The sequence below is a fragment of the Artibeus jamaicensis genome, unplaced genomic scaffold, assembly GCF_021234435.1.
Source record: "Artibeus jamaicensis isolate MK-2021 breed Jamaican fruit bat unplaced genomic scaffold, CSHL_Jam_final contig_391, whole genome shotgun sequence".
Taxonomy (NCBI): Eukaryota; Metazoa; Chordata; class Mammalia; order Chiroptera; family Phyllostomidae; genus Artibeus; species Artibeus jamaicensis.
The window spans coordinates 18,925,000-18,945,286 of NW_026521814.1; the positions used below are offsets into that span (position 1 = coordinate 18,925,000).

The 20,287-nt window shown below is 35.8% G+C and overlaps 1 protein-coding gene across 1 annotated transcript in view; it reads left to right on the forward strand.

Annotated features, from left to right (window-relative positions):
- DNAJC10 (DnaJ heat shock protein family (Hsp40) member C10) overlaps positions 1 to 19,642 on the forward strand; it is a 44,546-nt gene extending 24,904 nt beyond the window's left edge. Inside the window, exons 14-23 of the mRNA XM_037131185.2 lie at positions 2,531 to 2,658; positions 3,639 to 3,755; positions 8,889 to 8,990; positions 10,255 to 10,410; positions 11,390 to 11,523; positions 12,454 to 12,507; positions 12,771 to 12,918; positions 14,032 to 14,151; positions 15,989 to 16,093; positions 17,226 to 19,642. Coding sequence (XP_036987080.2) covers positions 2,531 to 2,658; positions 3,639 to 3,755; positions 8,889 to 8,990; positions 10,255 to 10,410; positions 11,390 to 11,523; positions 12,454 to 12,507; positions 12,771 to 12,918; positions 14,032 to 14,151; positions 15,989 to 16,093; positions 17,226 to 17,237 — 1,076 coding nt within the window. The 3' untranslated portion in view covers positions 17,238 to 19,642. The remainder of the gene's footprint in view (positions 1 to 2,530; positions 2,659 to 3,638; positions 3,756 to 8,888; positions 8,991 to 10,254; positions 10,411 to 11,389; positions 11,524 to 12,453; positions 12,508 to 12,770; positions 12,919 to 14,031; positions 14,152 to 15,988; positions 16,094 to 17,225) is intronic.
- Positions 19,643 to 20,287: the final 645 nt, after the last annotated feature.

Sequence of the window (20,287 nt, forward strand, 5' to 3'; positions counted from 1 at the left end):
TGTGAGTCTGTCTTTGGGACTGCTCACAGTATGGCAGCTGGCTTCTCCAGAATGAATGATCAGAGAAAGGTACACACACAGAGAGAAGCAGCAATATCTGTTATGATTGGATCCCACATACACCAACCCTGGTGCTACAATGGTAAGAGTATACGAGGCAGAGATCACTGGGGGCTGTTTTGGAAACTGCCAAGAGATACACATGGGTTACACTTAGGAAGAACATTTAGGAGGAATAATTTTCTGAGGATAAAGAAAGCAATCTCTTCCTTGAGATACAAAGTGTAAGTAATGGTTATTTAAAAACAAAAGAGGTGGCTAACACATTCTAAGCAAAGAAACCAGCAGTGCTTTTTATGGACTCTTAAGAGAGAGCCTCAGTTACTCTTAGAAAGCTGGACAGGGTAGCTGGAATGTTGAGTGTTGGAAAAGAATGAGGCCTGAGGGTGGAGAGGGCATCAGGGTTCCAAATTATGTGTTATGTCTGTCAGGGAAAGGAATGTGGACTCTGCTGAGGAGGAAGCAGCAGAGGCGTTTGTGGATTTAACAGAGATACAGTTTTACTAGTTTTGCATTTTAGAAAGGTAACTGGAAGCGTAGAGTGGTTAGAAACAAGACTGGAAGAAGGGAGAACAGGTAGAAGCCTGGTACAGTCAGTTACGTAAGAAAAATGGCTGTGTATTAAACCATGTAATATCAATGGAAAAAAGTGGGCAGAGTTTTAAAATAATGGGAATACAAAGTCAGTGTAACTTGATGATTGTTTAGATGTGGGAGAAGACCCAAGTTTCTGCCTCGGTGAATTGACAGTTGAGTGAGTGACTGCACCACTTCCTGAAGAGAACAGTGGGGAGGAGTTGATGTGAAGTGGGCACCCCCAGTTCACAACTGAATATAGGCCTGAGCCTAAGGAGAGGAGTTTGGGCTAAAAATGTAAATATAAGTATCATCATATCAAGGAATTAAAACTTTGAAGGAGGATGAGCTTGTCTGAATGAACAGAGGGACAAGATCAGGGCCCCAAGTATCACTTTTAAGGGACAAGCTAAGAAAGGAATTCATTAAACAATTCAAGAAGCAGCAGTTGAAGAATGGGGGGAAAGGAAAATGGGGGGAAAAGGAGAATGTGGTGTCATTATCACCGTATTTAAATATTTGTGAAATCATCTCTTCTACTGGGCTATAAGCTCAAGAAGGATAGTATCTCTTATTTTTGCATGCCCTATGGCATTTAAACATTGTCTGAGACATAACAGGTACTTGACTTAACATTGACCATTGAGTGAATAAATCAAAGGGACGATGTTGAGAAAGCTATTATTTGTCAAGCCAAGAAGTACAGTGTCCAGCAGAAGTAATGCCTACTTGATTGTGGTTGGTAATAATATGGCTATAATAATTTATAGTTTCAATTTGAACATTTCACCTAAAATGTCATATGGTGTGCTTGAGTGTGATATTGTTACAGAATTACATGCTGATAATTTTGTAATAAAAGATTTTCTAATAAAAAGGGGATATTATTTGTGCCAGACCCTGTATTTGATATTTAGGCAGTGGCAGCGTGATTCATGTTTTTTGTGTTAGCAATGCAGAAAATGGATTACCCCGTATTTTTCGGACTATAAAATACACCTAGGTTTTAAAGAAGGAAAATAGGAAAAAAAGTTTTGAAGCAAAAAATGTGGTAAAATATTTAATAACATAAATAATAATATTTCATCAATATAAATGTAAACAGAACTCAACATCAGCATTAACAACCATTATTCCTCCCAAATGGAGGGGGGGCGGTGTCTTATAGTCCAAAAAGTACAGTAGTTAAGGAATAACAGAAAGACCAACTTCATGATCGCAGTAAGCCAAACTAAATTTTGGCAGTAGCCTAAACTGAGGTTGGAGATGACAAGAGATGCAATGGATGGAGCTGTGACACACGAGCAGAGGCAGAAGGCAAGAATCACTCTGGGAGATCTACCTAGGCACCTAGTGGATGGGTATGCCAAGCTAGGGAAAGTAAGAAGCAATTTAGGGGGAAGATAACTTCAGTTTGGACATAGTATTATGCTTTAAATGTTTATATGATTCCAGGTTAATTTTTCCACCAGCTAGTTGAAAATACAGGATGTGAATTCATAATAGAAGTCTAGGTTGAAGAAACAGAATTAGGAGTTAGACCACAGGAATAGATTGGGTAAGCATAAAGAAATCAATACTGCAAGGAAGTTGTGATTGCCGCTTTGGCAATCATAACTGCCAAAATTTATAAGTTATAAATGTTGATTTATGAGGATAAGTCAACATGTTCAAAAAGAGACTGACGTTTTAACCGAATCCTCCGAGAAACAGAAGGGCAAAGGAAAGGCTGCTCCTGTATGTACAGCTTACAGAACATTTAAACCACCAAAACCAATTTGTTCGTAAGTTTATCTTCCTTTCTTTCATATTTTAAGCATAAAAACTTTGAAATATTTTTATGAATAAAAGGCAGAATATGGATTTAAAACTTTTCTCTTACTCCATTTCAAAGGAAAGAAGATTCTCTACGATATACTTGCCTTTGCCAAAGAAAGTATTCATTCTCATGTTACCACACTTGGGCCTCAGAATTTTCCTGCCAATCACAAAGAACCATGGCTTGTTGATTTTTTTGCCCCTGTAAGTTATTTTTATTTGTCATAATTTAGTGTTGTCAGATTTTCTTGTTATAGCAAAAAGATAGTTTCTAGATAACCTTGAACCATGGGTATTAGATTTGTGTTGTCCAGTTTTGGCTACTACCATGTACTGCATCTAAGAGAGCACTGATACACTTACCTCTCTAAGGATTAAGTATACGAGGTCTGTCCAGAAGGTACCCAGCCATGTAATATGAAAAACAGACACTTATTGTGTTGAAAATATGCAAGATACAAGAAATATTGTACATAGGACAATGATGCCTCAGTCCCCTTCAAAGTAGGTACCTTGCGACCTCACACAGTTTTCCCAGTCTCCATCAGCTGCCCCATTGTATTTTCCTGAACCTCATCAATGTCTGAAATCTCTTCCCTTTCAAAGGGTGATTTTAGTTTTGGGAACAGCCAGAAGTCATAGGGTGCCAAATCTGGGCTATAGGGAGCTGAGTCACCTGGGTGATTTGCTATTTCACCAAAAGAACTCTGCACAAGACATCACGGGTGAGCAGGCATGTTGTTGTAATGAAGCCAGTTACCAGATACCCATAGGTGTAGACTTCTGAAACATCCAAGTGGTTTCCACAGAGGAATGTTCAAGCTTAACACAAAATTTGATGCAGATTTGTTGCTCTACTTGCTCCATTATTTTGAATGCTGTGGCCACACAGTACACATGCTATCCCAACACTGTCTACCATACCCACTGACTAGTACAGTGAAGTCATCCTTGTTCATGCATGCACATTCTAATCCACTGTTCTTGGCTGCCAGGTTACCTCAATGTCATGCAAACCATTCTTATTATATTGACAATAGCTAGACTTTTTCTGGACAGACCTAGTATAATAGCATAAAATTTGCAACTAAGTGTAGTTTGTCTTACTCAGCTTATTACAAAAATGATGTGTTTTTTGTTTGTTTCCTTTGGCTCAGTGCTTATAAATACTTTTTCTTTTATAGTGGTGTCCACCATGTCGAGCTTTATTGCCAGAGTTACGAAAAGCATCAAAGCATCTTTATGGTCAGCTTAAGTTTGGTACACTAGATTGTACAGTCCATGAGGGGCTCTGTAACATGGTAAGATAAAGTATTAAAAATGTGTTCTAATTCAATATTAAAATAACTTTTTCAAACATACATCCACATTTAAAGTAGTAACACATTGTTTAAATAAATTTAACAAAATTATGCTGGATTAAAACATGGAATAATATATGTAGTTAAATGTAGATATGGTCTTATTTATTAAACTCAGAAATATATTTAGTTGATAAAATATATGATTTTTAAATTATTTTAAGATCTATATATTTTTTAATTAATATTACCTCTTTGTAGTCTGTAGCTTTATTCTTTTGCTTTCTTTGTAGCAGTAGCTAATAGAAGGAAATTAAACAATGAATGAGATATGAGGTCAATTGATATTTACTCTTTCATTCTAAGAAGTACTAGAAATTTTATACCTCATGATGAAAGTATAGAGTGATCCCTATAAAACAGTCTTGGGAAGAAAAATCCAATCTAAATCCAATCAAGTCATCACATCTCTCAGGGTATAGACAATCCAGGGACACGGAGGTACAGGTTAAGCACAGCATGGGCATGCAATTTGCAAATCCTGGCACAGAGAACTTCATAGGACAAGCACCCAGTTTATTGCACAGGTTTTTTGTAAGTGGAAGAAGATTAAAAATGTCAAAGACATACCATTCAAATACAAGTTTAGACCTCATGTGGATGCAATTCAAACAAACCAAATGCAACACTAAAGAGCGAACTGGGGAAATTTGAACACTGACAGGATATCTGATGATTTTCAGGAATTATTGTTAACTTTTAGAAATCAGGAAAAAAATCCCTGATTTTTTGATATAGCAACAAGATAAGTAAAGTACCTCAGAATAAACCTAACCAAGGAGGTAAAAAACCTGTACTCAGAAAACTATACAACACCGAAGAAAGAAATTAAGGAAGACACAAACAAATGGAAGCATGTACCATGTTCATGGATGAGAAGAATTAACATCATCAAAATGTCCATACTACCCAAAGCAATTTATAGATTCAACGTAATACCTATTAAAATACCAAAGTATCTATTTCACAGATATAGAACAAACACTTCAAAAATTCATATGGAACCATAAATGACCTCAAATAGCTGCAGCAATTTTGAGAAACAAGAACAAAGTAGGAAGGCTCACAATACCTGATATTAAATTGTATTACAAGGCCACTGTGATCAAAACAGCCTGGTACTAGCATGAGAACAGACACATAGACCAATGGAACAGAATAGAGATCCCAGAAATAAACCCAAGTCTCTATGGTCAATTAATATTTGACAAAGGGGACAGCAGCATAAAATGGAGGAAAAACAGCCTCTTCAACAAATGGTGTTGGAGATCTGGATGGCTATATGCAAAAAAAAATGAAACTCAATCAACTTACACTGTATATGAAAATAAATTCATTGCTTCTCCATCTTTTGGCAAAGATCAAAGTGAAAATAATTTCAAGATGTATAAAAGACTTAAATGTAAGTCGTGACACCATAGAAGTCCTAAAGGAAAACATAGGCAGGAAAATCTCAGATATTGCACGCAGCAATATTTTCACTGATACGTCCTGTAGAGCAAGGGACATAAAGGAAAGAATTAATAAATGGGACCTCATCAAAATAGAAAGCTTCTGCACAGCTAAAGAAAACAGCAATAAAATGAAAAGAGAACCAACTCTATGGAGAAACATATTTGCCAATGATACCTCAGACAAGGGTTTGCTCTCCAAAATATAAAAAGAACTCACACTACTCCACTCCAGGAAAACAAACAACCCAATTAAAAATTGGGAAAAGGATCTGAATAGACACCTCTCAAGAGGACATACAGAGGATCCAAAGACATATGAAAAGATGCTCAACATCACTAGCCATCAGCAAGATGCAAATTAAAACCACAGTGAGATACCATTTTATACTGGTGAGAATGGCTATCATAAACAAATCAACAAACAACACATGTTGAAGAGGATGTGGAGAAAAGGGAACCCTAATGCACTGTTGGTGGGAATGCAGACTGGTGCAGCCACTGTGGAAAGCAGTATGGAATTTCCTCACAAAACTAAAAATGGAACTGCCTTTTGACCCAGCAGTTCCACTGCTGGGATTATATCCTAAGAACCCTGAAACACAAAATCATAAGAACCTATGACTCCAATGTTCATAGCAGCACAATTTATAATAGCCAAGTGCTGGAAGCAACCTTAGTGACCATCAGTAAATTTATAGGTCAAAAATTACAGTACATCCACACAATGGAATATTACTCAGCAGAAAAAAGGAGCTCCTACCCTTTGTGACAACTTGGATGGGACTGGAGAGTATTATGCTAAGTGAAATAAACCAGGAGGTGAAAGACAAATACCATATGATCTCACCTTTAAGTGGAACCCAATCAACAAAACAAGCAAGCAAAATATAACCAGAGACTGAAGTTAAGAATGATCTCGACAGTAACCAGAGGGGATGTGGGAGGAGATAATGGGAGGAAAGGGGGAAAGAGTTTGCAGGAACAACTATAAAAGGACTCATGGACAAAACCAAGGGGTTTAGAAGCGGGCAGGGGGTGGGGGGTAGCTGGGGTTGGGAGGAAGTAGAGGGGGCAAATGCAGATGGCTGTACTTGAACAACAATAAAACGATATGCTGGGGGGGAGAAAATGATAGTGTGGTTGTGTATATTTGGGGGGGAAGCCATATATTTTTAATATATTGAAATATTATGGGTGAAATAATAAACTGTGGAATTCTCTCTAAAATAATTTGGGGTAGGACTAATGTCAAAGGAGATATAGCTGAATTAAGAGTAGCCATAAATGAATTATTTTTGTAGCCACGAGAGTACATGAGACTTTATTATTCTCTGCTTTTGTGTGTATTTTAAATTAATATTTATAAAAACTAAACTTTTAAAAAAAGATAAATGGAAGTAAAGGTAGGATGAAATGTTTATGGCACCTGTATGAGGAATAATTTTTCACCCTACCCACACATGAAAACTAAATATAAAAATCAATGAATATGAATTAATTTGACTACATTAATGTTAAAACTATTGCCAAAAAGACACTATAAACTTAACAGAACAGGCTGAGGATGTTTTTGCAGCACATGTAACTAACAAAGCCTTAGTGTCCAGAATATTTAAAGATTATAAATTTTTTTATAATAGGAAAAAAATGCCTTGGCTGATGTGGCTTAATGGACTGAGTGCTGGCCTATGAACCAAAGGGCCACCAGTTCAATTCCCAGTCAGGGCACATGCCTGGGTTGCAGGCCAGGTCCCCAGTTGGGGGAATGTGAGAGGCAACCACATATTGATATTTCTCTCCCTCTTTCTCCCTCCTTTTTCTTCTCTCTAAAAAATAAATAAAATTTAAAAACAAAAAAGAAAAAATGCTTACAGACATTTTGCAAAAGAGGAAACCCCAAAATGTGAAAAATGTTCAACTTAACTAGTCATCAAGAAAGGACAAACTACCAAAAGAGTCCTATACCCTCCCCATCTAATCAAATTAACACAAAATTTAGAAATCTCACAATAGCAGGTAAATGGATAAGTTAATTATCCAGTCACACAGTGGAGTATTTAACCTGATCTCTTTACCAGCATGGGTAAATCTCAAAAACAAGGGAAAATGGAAAAAAGCAGGTTTGAGGGCAGTATAAAGAGTATGGTAAAATTACAGAAAGCTTGTAAATGCTCAAACATTACAGGTTGCTCCTAGTGTAGGAAGGGCAGGAAATGAGATCTAGGAAGAGACCTTGGACAGTCTGCCCGTGTGGCTAAAAGCTAATCCTCCTTAAATCTAGGGAAGGGATGTGGGGGTATTTGTTAGATTATTCTCTATTTTCTTTTGAAATTAAAATAAGTTTAAGATGAAACAAATAGGCTTTTGGTTTTGAACTCCTTGTATGCTAAGCAAAGATACAGTAATTTTATATCTTAATTTGAATTCTTCTAGTTTTTCTACTTATCTCAATTATTAAATAGCCAAGTAAAATGCAAGGTTATAAAACTATGCCATTGGTTCACCCAGGACAAGCCAGGATTCACTACTCACTAACTGGTGGGTCTCGGCCAAGTCACTTAGCCTGTCAAGACCTCAATTACTTCATCTACAAAGTTGACTTAGTAATTTTAGCTGCTTAATAGCATTGTTGTGAGAAACAAACTACATGCGGAAGTGCTGAAAAAGTGCTAGACACATAGCAAGCGCTTCTGAAATGTTGTTTAATTGGTGTTTTATTAATGTAATGAATTATTGATATTTGCACTCATTTTACAAAAGTCTGACAAATGTTTTCATTTTTTCTAAAATTACTTTTGAGCCCTGACTGATGCGGCTTAGTGGGATGGGAGATTGATTCCCAGTCAGGGCACATGTCTGGGGTATGAGCCAGGTCCCTCCGTCTAAAAATAAATAAATCTAAAATTATTTTTTAATTCTAGTCAAAGATTCCATTTTCCTAATAAATGTGTCAACTTTAAAGATGTAAATTTCAACTACAGCAAATCTACAGATCTCTTAACTTTTAAAAAAATAAATAAAAATTAAAACTTTAAAGAAATGCTTCCTTAGTTCCAGTTAATTTTGAGGAGGAAATTGTAGTGTTTTGTACCATAAAAGGTATCTTGAATGTGAAGAATAAAAAACAGCCACATTTTTAGGGCATGATTCATAATTCTTTAACCTAAAGTATAGTTATGTTCACATTAATTGTAAATATATTTCTTTATTCATGCTATTCTATTTTCTTGATTTTCTTCTAGCTAATAGACAATTGGACTATTTATTAGGGCATCAGAAATGACTTATGATAGAAATTAGCCTGTTCTTTACAGCCTCGTGCATGTTAGTTCTGAAGAGTAAAAAGGCACCGAGCCCTTAACTGCCCGTGCTCACCTCTCTGTGTTTCCTGCCTGTGGATTTTATACCAGTGGAGTACCTCTAAGTAAGGGTTAGGTCTTCATCAGTACCATGTTCTTTGCAAAAGTTGGCCGGGCTAAAATTTTTCAGTCACCAGCAGTTTAGCAATGGGTTTTTTAAATCTTACTGTTACTTAAATAAAGTCACGCTGGTTATAAATTTGAAACAAATAGGTTAAATGTATAAAATCATGGTCAGTTTGTCTTTTTATTTTTAACAGTATAACATCCAGGCTTACCCAACAACAGTGGTGTTCAACCAGTCCAGCGTGCACGAGTATGAAGGACATCACTCTGCCGAACAGATCCTGGAGTTCATAGAGGTAGGTTTTTTTATTGCTGTTCAAGTACAGTTGTCTCACAAATGTGTTTTAAATTAATTCTATAGTATTATGAAGCACAGAGGTAACATAAGTTAAATTCATGGCTATAGATCCTTCTGTGTATATGTACACTTTGTATAAATATTTAATCATGTTTAATAATGGGATTTATTCTTTTTGTGCCAAAACATTCTCTAACAAGAAAATAAACTTAAATTTTTTTATGTTTTACTCTTATTATATACTTACTATAAACACTAAGAATAAATCTGTGTTTTACTACCTAGTTCAGTGCCTTGTGCTTAGTAGACGCAACTATATTAAATACATGAAACAATCTTTCATAAAGCTTTGCCACTCCCCTCCGTGTTTTCTCAGATAGAACCACCACAGCTTATTTCTTTTAGGTCCCATATAGATGAGACAGGAGTAAGCCCATTATTATCCAGGAAACGTGTGGGGGCAGCCCGACCCAGCCCCCCCAGAGGGCCTCTTTCAAGCCTGGGCAGCTCGACACACCTGTGCGATTATACTCACCCAGAAGTGCCCTGTATCTAGAGCATCTTCTGTTTTTCTGCTAATAATTTTGCTTGGCTAAAGTAGCTAACAGGGGCTTCCTAAGAATAAAAAATTTTAGCATATTATTTATGTACTGACCACTCTATATTCTGTTCTACTCTTCTCTCTCTCTTCCTCCAGAATAATAGTTTCTGTTTTGATTATTTTCCCCAATGAAGCTAACATCTTCCTTACTATTACCCAATCGTGACAGTCTAAAGCTTTGTTAAAATAGCATTGGAACAAGTGATCTGTAGAGACTTTGTGCAGTATCTCCCGTCAGAATGGCAGGAAAATAAATGCGTAGGGCTTTCCATTATTAATTACATAATGGGTCATTTCCAGCCATTCATTGGTTTCAGAACTAAATATGGCTAATGTAAACATCCGGGCAGCTCTTGGAAATCTTGCCTCATCTACTCATAATCTTAAATAAAGTTGCCTCTTTATTTTAGTGATACACAGAAATAGCAACAAAATATACCTTGATTTAAGAAGACTGATAGTCAAAATCCAAACAATAAATTAGGGGTTATTTCTTCCTTTTAAAAATAATTCAGTATAGATTCTCTTTAAAATATCCTTAGCTATCTTTTTATCATTCAAAAACATTTTTTTCTAAATGACAGATACCAATAATTTGCCAAGAATATGTGAAAAACTCTTTTGCTTACATCTGTTACAATGAAAGCTGTGTTGTCTTTAGGATCTTCGGAATCCTTCGGTGATCTCCCTGACACCGGCTACTTTCAGTGAACTAGTTAAACAAAGAAAACATGATGAAGTCTGGATGGTTGACTTCTATTCTCCGTGGTGTCATCCATGTCAAGTTTTAATGCCAGAATGGAAAAGAATGGCCCGGGTATAGTGAACTAGCTTATTTTAAATCTTACCATTTACTAAGGATGTTTATTTAACAGAATTACTTTGAAACTGAGATGAGTAAGCCTACCTCTAGATTACTACTTACTTAATAACAATTCTGATCATAGCACTTAGATTCCGCTCAGTTTCTGTCTGTTGGGTGAGTGTAGAGAATGATGACCCTTTTCATGAGCTGCTCTGTACGTATTTAACCAGATTTCTGCAAAGTCGACCCACAGTTCTCCTTTATTTTGTAATGAAATGTATCTGCTTCTTTATTTTTAGATCTTAAATGTATAGTTTTTTCACAAATGTAGGACTTAAAAGTAAAAAAAAAAAAGCCTTGATTTATAACATGTTAGATTTTTTTAATTTCAATTCACATAGAAATAGTGTCATATAACTCATGAAAGACTGGAAAGAAATTATTTAAATACCAGAATGTATTTAAATAATGCAGTAAATATTTTATATTTATTTCTAAGATTAAAAAATATTAACAAACCTATGAGTTAAAGTGATTGCTGATATCTGAACATTTGAGTTAAATACAGTTTTGTGCTCTGTTCATTAAAAATGTTTAATTCAGATGTGAATCAGAATACTCCCCACACCCCATGTCTCCATTTGAAAAAGTCAGTCTTTGAAATAGCATTGCAAAGACCTTCCTTAGTTCTTGATTTTAATACTTTGAATTTTAGAAATATATTATTTTCACTGTGTAATAGGTAAATGAAATCAATTATTTAACATGCAATAATTGCAGTAAGTTCGTAACGACAAAGTTAGATTTCCAGTTTATGTTCTATTATGTGTAATGCCCTTAGCCATCTTTATTTGATGAAAATCACTGATAAATAATACAGTAACCATCTCACAGAGACAGTTTCTCTATTGCAAATATCTATGAAGTAATTATGGAGGTAAATTTATCCTTATCACTTTGACCTCTTTATCTCTCTCTTTTTCTTTTATAGGCATTAACTGGACTGATCAATGTGGGCAGCATAGACTGCCAACAGTATCATTCTTTTTGTGCCGAAGAAAATGTTCAGAGATACCCTGAGATAAGATTTTTTCCCCCCAAATCAAGTAAAGGTTATCAATATCAGTAAGTATTGTCTAAAATTTGAAGACACTGATTACAAACATTTATTTACCCAGTTAAATTTTAAAAGTTATTCTGACTAAATGCTAACCCAACAGATGTTCTAGGGGAGCCCCTGTTTAAGGTATCATGCTAATGAGAACTTCAGAGATGAAGAGAGAGTTGAGCAGTTCCGCTGTTCATGAAGCTGACAGTCTAGTAAGGAAGAAATAAGAAGAGAAGGAACTAATATTTACTAGGTTCCTGATGAGTTTCAGGCACTGTACGAGATCTTTTCTTACATTATTTCCACTAGTCCTCACACATACCCTGAGAAACAAAAATTATTGCCCTTCCTACTAGAGAAATCAAAGAGCGTAGGTCACAGTGGCTGAGGTTTGGAGGTGGGGTGTGAACCCACTTCTGTCTCAGTGCCCATTTTTCCACAACGCCACATGGTTTTTCAGGTAGAACACTGAAAAAAGAGCAAGGCAGAATATATTGAATAGTTAAAAAATAAAAATGAGCCATGGATTTTGAAGGAGTAAGGGATCACAACTGTGAGGGGGGAAATCATGAAATACTTCATTTGTAAGGTAGCTTTTGATATGGCTTTTAAAAGTGGGTAGGAATTTTACAGATGGTTCTAACCAGAGTAAAGGTTCAGAAACTAAAGCCTCGGACATTGTGAGCTAGATCATTACCTCAGGTTTGTAGATGTCCAGCAGGCAGCTAGACACAGGTCAGTCTGGAGCACACAAACACATTAAGACTAGTGACAAATATTATTTGGGAAGCCATGTAAGTAGTGTTTGTATCTAGTTATATCTGAGAAGAGAGATGCTCAAGTCATTGGGCTATACTTAATATTCTAAGTTGCTACAGTGAGATTATTTTCTGAACATAGCTAATAATGAAAACTACTATTTACAATTCAATTTTTTTTTTTTGCAGTAGTTACAATGGCTGGAATAGGGATGCCTATTCCCTAAGAATCTGGGGCCTAGGGTGAGTAATGAAAATACATCATCGTATAAAATGGATGTAATGCTATTGACCTTCCTCTTATGTCTGTACTTAAATTTGCTGTCAGCTGTGTGAAGTCCTAGCATTTTAAAAAACTTAGTAAAGAATTAGAACTCACGAAGATAAGGTTGGGGTTTATTACACTCTCTTTCTTTGAAGTCATTTTTAACTTAGAAAGTTTTGCAGTTTTATATTTTGGAAGTTTGCTTTGGTTTTGTATAATGAAAAATAATTCCTCACTACAGATTTTTGCCTCAAGCATCCATAAATCTAACACCGCAGACGTTCAATGAAAAAGTCTTACAAGGGAAACAGCACTGGGTGGTTGACTTCTACGCTCCGTGGTGTGGGCCCTGCCAAAACTTCGCTCCCGAGTTTGAGCTCTTGGCTAGGGTGAGTCTGGTCTGGCTACTAAACCCGTTGTAGTTACATGTATGTTTTAACAGTTTGCTACAACATTTCCAATATTCATTTTTCTTAAATATTCCCTCTGAATTTTAAAAACTTTTGTTTTTGTAACTCTAATCTTTGCAGTAGATTTTATTCGTTATTTAAGAATTTAGCTAACACCTTCTCTGCCTGGGATGACACCACCACCTACCTAACCTGAACAGCCAAAAGCTTCACTTCATCTGTGTGTTCCCTACTCCCTTTACCTGCAGTTAGGGAGGAGTCCTTTATGACTGTATTTGTATATGCTAAAGACAGTGAGAGATCTCCCATCCCAGTACTAACCAGGCCCAACCCAGCTTAGCTTCTGAGATCAGACAAGATCGGGCGCATTCAGGGTGGTACGGCTGTAGACACATGGAGGGTCACCAGCAGGAAGGGGGGGAATGGGGAAAAGGTATCGGGGATAAGAAGCATAAATGGTAGGTACAAAATGGACCGGGGGATGTTAAGAATAGTGTAGGAAATGGAGAAGCAAAAAAACTTAGTATGTGTGACCCATGGACCTGAGGGGGGTGCAGGGAGGAGGTGAATAAAGGGGAGAAAAAAGTGGGACAACTGTAATAATATAATCAATACAATATACTTTAAAAAATATTAAACCACTCAAATTTAAAAAAACAAAGTGATTATTCATAAGTTAAAAAAAAAAAAGAGAGAGAGATCTGACAGGGAGGGGACTGGAGAGTATAGCTGAAGTAGTCAGCCTTCTACAAGGGGAATGCAGACAGAACTGGAGATGTTTGTGCCATCAGGACAAGGCGTGGTTACCAGGAAGAAGTTCAGATATTTAGCGTAAAGCTCCTCGGTTTACTTGGTATGGCAAAGGAAGAGTTTATTTGCTTTAGGAGAGGTGGTGCTGGACAAACAGGAATGTAAAGAGCCAGTAAGAATTTGGAAGCAGTCTTATTCAGAAGCAATCTTATTTGCTTGGACTTTTTTTAAAGTAACAAATCCTTAGGTTTATAAAAATCGGAAATTTTTAGTTATCACCTCTGTGGTTGCCAAAATACTTAATGCCAAAGAGAATAGTAAACCATATTTTTCTTTTTTCAGATGATTAAAGGAAAAGTGAAAGCTGGAAAAGTAGACTGTCAGGCTTATGCTCAAATATGCCAGGAAGCCGGTATCAGAGCCTACCCAACGGTTAAGTTTTATCCCTACGAAAGGGCGAAGGTACGTACAGGTCTTTCCTCTGTGCCCCTGTCCTTCAGCAGGCCGAGCACGAGAGATTTTGTAGTCTGAGTAACACTTTTCTGTAGTTTCATCTCCCTTTGTCATTATTTTAGTGCACATTACTGAAACAAGGTCCTTTTACATACACACTGTGTAATTTTAAAAGTTTTTTGGTCCCGTGGTTGATAATGATCTCCATTACCTTAAAATTTTTCTACTCACAAACAGGAAAATTACTCAAATGACATACCAAAATAATAATAGTGGTTTTCTCTGGGTGATAGAATTCAAGGTGCTTACTTTCTATGAACTTTTATATTTCCTACTTTTTACAGAATTAACATACATTACCTTTAAAATGAATTATTTTTTCTAAGAAAGGATAGTAATACTATTGTACTTTTGCAGCAGCCTTAGCACCTGAATGTTACTATTTATTGATGGTTTAGGCCACAAGGTAAATGTGAGGGTCGCCTGGTTCAGTCATAATTCCTTTTTTGGGCCAATGACATTTTTTTCCCCCAACAAGAAACTAACATCTACCAGTGATCTTACAATTCAGAGGATAACTTCTACGATTATTGATACACAAGCATCTGTCTGTCAGCCAATGTGATTGCTGGCTGAAAGCAGTCATGACCTTTGCTGTTTTCCCAAGTAAAAGAAGGACATTTTTGAAAGTAGAATAAATATGTATTTTGTACTGTATTCATGTTTTCTGATAAAACACGAAATAATTTCAAATATCTTAATATATACTTTTTGAGAAAGAATATCAGATTAAGATCTTATGTTGATAATTATAATAATTTTGAAATAGAGCTAAATAAAGAAATTAATGATGAATTTCAGAAATCTCGAATTGCAAGGCATCTGGATTTTTCGGTGAAGGATTTTGAGTAGTCCAAGAGGCTAATAACTCAACGTTAAGACAGCCTAGGGTAGATATAATTGAGGGGAGAGGAGATTATACCTGAGCCTGAATCTTTTCTTCCCTTGAAATGACTACCTCTACTTCCCAGTTTTCAGAACAACTGAGAAATTAGTGAGCTAAACAGGGGCTTTTTCATGTAAAATGACGTTGGGGAAATATCAGTCTAATGAGCAGTCACAGAAATGATCAGGCCATAGAGGGAGCTCTTTGAAAATGATGTTAACCATGTGTCTAGAGTCCAGAGGACCGATTAGGACCTGGAATATCCCAGTCCAAACTGAAAGACAGGCATGGCATCCGGAAGTCCAGGCCAGATGAGAGGGCCAAAGCAAAATAACAATCGGAATAAACAGAAATACAAACCAAGGTGGGCAGCTTTACAAAGAAACAAAATCCTAACATACCAATGTGGGGTTCCCTTCATGAGGAAGGCAACAGGTGGTTGCAGATCTCAAATAAGAAAGACTTTGGTACACTGATCTGTTCCTATGCCAGCTCTTTAGCCACCTCCCTGCTGTGGGCAGATGAGACCCAGGGATATACAGTGCTTTCCATTGCTACAGTTAGTCATGGTTTTTATTTGTGCCAGTGGTTGTATTAGATTAGAATGAGGTGAGTCCTCTGGGCACATCTTCTCTTACACAGCTTAGATGTTGTGAGGCATTTTGAGTTAGCAATACATTTTCCCCAAGGGATTGACTTACATGTCCCCATTAACAGTATCATAGTATTTATTTCAGGTAAATAAGAGTTAACTGTGCTTTTGTAGTATGATTTCCTTGGAGAAATGTCAGTTTTGAACACTTGGAACTTTAAGGACTATTTAATTGAATTTCTTAGATAGAAATGTCATGTTTTAATTAGATACTTAAAAAATTATAAGAAAAGTGTTTTTAATTTTAGAGAAATATCTGGGGAGAGCAAATAGATTCCAGAGATGCAAAAGAGATTGCTAACTTCATACATGAAAAATTGGAGAGTCTCCAAAAAGATGGAAAGAGAAATAAGGTAAGGACTGAGTCTAGAGCTGACTTTGGCGAACATCTAAACTTATGCTTCTGTATTTTATATATATCAATAAACAGGTAAAATGAAGCTTCAAAAAATAAGTAGTTGGAAATTTCTTCTTTGGAAAATATGAGAATCAAGAGTATAACCTAGACCACAGAAATGCTTAGAAATTTGGACAAGTAAAACCATTTAAGAAGAAATCATGACTATGGCGAGAAATATTTAAATTTTGTTCAAATATAAGTATAAAGCATGGGCTTAGTAGGAATAAATATACTGGAGCCTCTTGACACATTTGGATAACAGATAGTCTTTTGTTCTTGGGTATAGTCAGGATATAGGAGCCTGTGTTCATCTGCGCCTCTCCTTGAGATTGAACCTATCAAGTAGTGCAACTCTTTTTTCCATACTCTTTGGAAAGGCTGTTTATTTTCGTCTTGTTTAAATCACTGTCATTATAGGACAGACTCAGACCAAAGAGTCCGTGAATGCTAGAGTGCTTTCTGACCAGAATTTGATACAATCACCTGGAGGTTTCTTGGATTCTTTTCCTGTGAGTTGAAAGGACAAAAGAACAGCACAGCCCCAGAAGGGCCTGAAGTCATTAGTCCTTGCAGGACCCGATACAGAAAGCTTTAAAGCCTGCTTCCAGAATTGTGTTGTATCCAAATCTAAAAGTTAGGGAAAGGATTAGGGATGTTTATTTTCTTGGTTTCAGTAAACAAAAAATGTTTTTCTGATAGTTTGTTTAGCTGTATTTTTTCAACTCATTTTTTAAATTGCGGCTTTTATCTCGTTAAACATTTGAAATAGAAAACACTGTTACTCATAAATCAGAATATCTTCACTGAAATTTAGTTAAAGAGCACATCAAAATACAACCTTGAAAGCATAAAACTAATTGGTAGTGTCTGTCAGGGGCAAGTAAGAACCATCTGATATCCTTGTCTCAAATGTTGTCATAGGGAGGCAAGGTGCATTTTTTTGTGTGTAATCCATTATATAAGAACAGAAAGTAATTGTTTTTGAGAAGGTAAAACTTTGGTTAGTTTATATTATTGTTTTTTGCCTTGTTTTAATATTATAAACTCATGGTTCTTTTTCAATTACTTTTACATTACTATTGAAGGATGAGCTTTAATAATGTTGAAGATGAAGAAAAAATGAAATTTTGACGAGTGGTGACATCAGAAGACATCATTTTAGACTGTTACTACATTCGTGGTGGGAATAGAAGAACATTATATTGGACGTGTAATTGCACCATCGAAAGTCTATACAACATTGGTATGAATGAAGGGTCTGCAAGCCTTTTCTGTTAAGGGTCAGATCATAAATATTTTAGGCTTTGTAGACCATATGCAGTTCTTGGTCACATATGGCTCTTTTGTGTTTTGTTTTGTTTTTTTGTTTTGTTTTGTTTCTCAACCCTTTGAAAAATGTACAAACCGTTCTTAGCTGAGGGCCATCCACTAATAGGCCTCAGGCCACATTCAGTCCTCAGGCCATAAGTTGCTGACTACTGGAAATGGTGTCTGGGCTGGCTGGCTTGCACAGGAGCCTCTGCCAGGACGTGCCTAAGTTGTACAGTGTGAACTTCATCACTTAAAGTGCGTGACTAGCCTGAAAAGGGAGAACTCGGTTTGCAGCCACCTGTTCTTCTAACAGTTCTTTAAATTGATTCTCTAATCATATATTTCATTTAAAAAACATGATGTGGCAAAATAAATAGATATCCTATTTTCATGATGTATTCTAGTGATCTTCATTTTCTTTCTTTACTTAAAGGTTGAATAATTGATTTTAATTTTTCACAATTGAGAAAACAATTTTTACAGTAAGTAAACACATTCTATAGATTATTGCAGCATTCAGAAATATCTGCAGGGGAAAATATGTATAAAAATTAACAGAACACTGTAGAGTATCCCAAATATATCAAGTATTTAGAGTTCTATGTTTTAAAGATATGTCTTAATTTATTTTCTGAGTGTTTTTCATAAAAATTTTCTCTGTGATAATAAGCAACTTTGAAGCATCTTTCTAATATTTATGGTTTTGCCCTCTGGACTCTTTTGATGTGTCTCTTTTGTTTACATTTGCCTTTTATTCATAGTTGTTGACTATTAGTTTTACTAATCTCTTCATTATTCCAATAGGAAAAAGGACTTTGCGGTTTTGTTTCCCTGTAAGTCACAATGATACTGTGGTTGTTCCAATTATTAATTGACTGTTGGAGGCTGCCATGTTCAGATAAATATTGGCACAATAACAAGTTATTTTTCTAAGAAAATTAAGTATATAAATCTAAGGATGAGACCTTTTAGTTTCTCAGTTGTTCAGACTCAATCCAAATAGTGTTTCCTTGCCTTTAAACAAAACAGTGTTAGGTATAATTTAGGGTGTATGGGATGGTAAAAACCCCAGTATAAATCTAAAGAGGTCTGTGAATTTAAAAAAATACTCAGTTTTTCCAAAAACCTTTTAGGATTATGCTCTATTATATTGGAAGAGTTTTGTTTATTTTTTTAATACCACTTTACCTCTTTCCCTGTTTCCTTATAAATATTTACAACTACAATCTATAGAAAAAGTAGATTTTTTATTTTCAAGTGTAACCCTATTCTTTATCATCTCTCCCATATTATTTTTAGTGTATTTCTTACCTCCTTATCTTAGATTTCATTTTACACAGTAGGCACATACAGAAGAATCTCCACTTTGAGCCTTAATTTAACCTTGTTGAATTATGATCAGTAATGGCAAGTGCCTTTTATTTATTAAATTTTCAAAGCCTAGAAAATTCTTTAAGTTAGCTTGTTTCTATAAGAATCCCAAAATGGAATGACTAAGGAAGTCCTCATAAAAACTGACTGAGTTACTGTACCAGTTACATGAATACCAGTGTGCTGGACCCTGAGGAGAGTGCGAATGGAAGTGAAGGCATCGGCCCCATCTCCCAAGTTCATGTCACTCACAGTTCTGACCCCGAATCTATAAGCAAGTATATAAGTGACTGTGTACTACTACCTGTAACTCCAAATTTAATTGAAAAACATCTCAAGCAGTGCATAAAGTAATAAAATTATATACCCTATAATTTGGCCTAAGTATATACCTGTGGAATCAGCTCTGAGGCCAGTGCTACCTGGGAGTGATGTTAATATGTATTGTATTAGTAATATATAACAAGAGGCTATTTTCTTTGATCATAGCAGCAGAACGTTGGTTAATTAAAAAACAGCTGACAGAGTTAAAGGTTTGAATGGCCGCACTGGTGCAGCGGAGCACCTCAGAGAGTGCCAAGCACCCCCGGCAGCACAGCACCGTTTTGCGTGTGGGTGGCCTCAGGTGACACCGCGAGTCTCTCGCAGAGCAGGGTGCGTGTTGTCGGGCCGCTGTGTGTGCAGATTAGATGCATTTGGTTGTGTGGTTATGTGAAACGATTTGGAACTTGTTTTTGGCATTAATGCTGCTTGCCTATCTCAGTTTCCCAGTTTTTATTGAACATCTTTCCTATCTTTTTTACTTAAAGTATGTGATTAAGATGAAGAAAAAATAAAATGAAATAATTATTGTATAATGACTCTTATATTGTCAAAGTTTTCTTTAAATTGTTTTTTTGTTTGCTGACAGTATGCAAAGCAGAAATTGTCTTTGAAGTACACTCATCCAAAAAGAGTTACTACATTATCTCTTATCAGACACATTTACAAAGCTGCTTAGTATGGGGAAGTTTTTAATGAGGGAAAGTTTTAGTATTTTTTCAAACCATTTTAACAGAATTTTTGTAAATAGTCTAGTTTTAATCCTTATATGTATGAACAAAGTCAGATAAATGTCTTAAATTATACATATATTCAGCCCATCATGACAGTTAAGAAGTAATACAAAGGTTCAATTAACCAAATGCATATTAAACTTTCTGTAATACCTAAAGGAAAAAATTGATTCTGAAGAGGAAAAAGAATCTTAATAATATTTCTGGTAGTATATACTTTACTCATAGACCAAAACTTAAATATACCCCAATACTTCTTGTGAATAAACTTGTTTTCAAAATGAGTAATAACAAAAATTTAGGTCAGCTACCCAGCTCAAGTTTAAATGTGTTATTGATTGTATGTAAAAAATGCTGGGGCTCAAGTTATTTATTTTTATGTCAAAGGATATATCTGCACTCATGCTGCC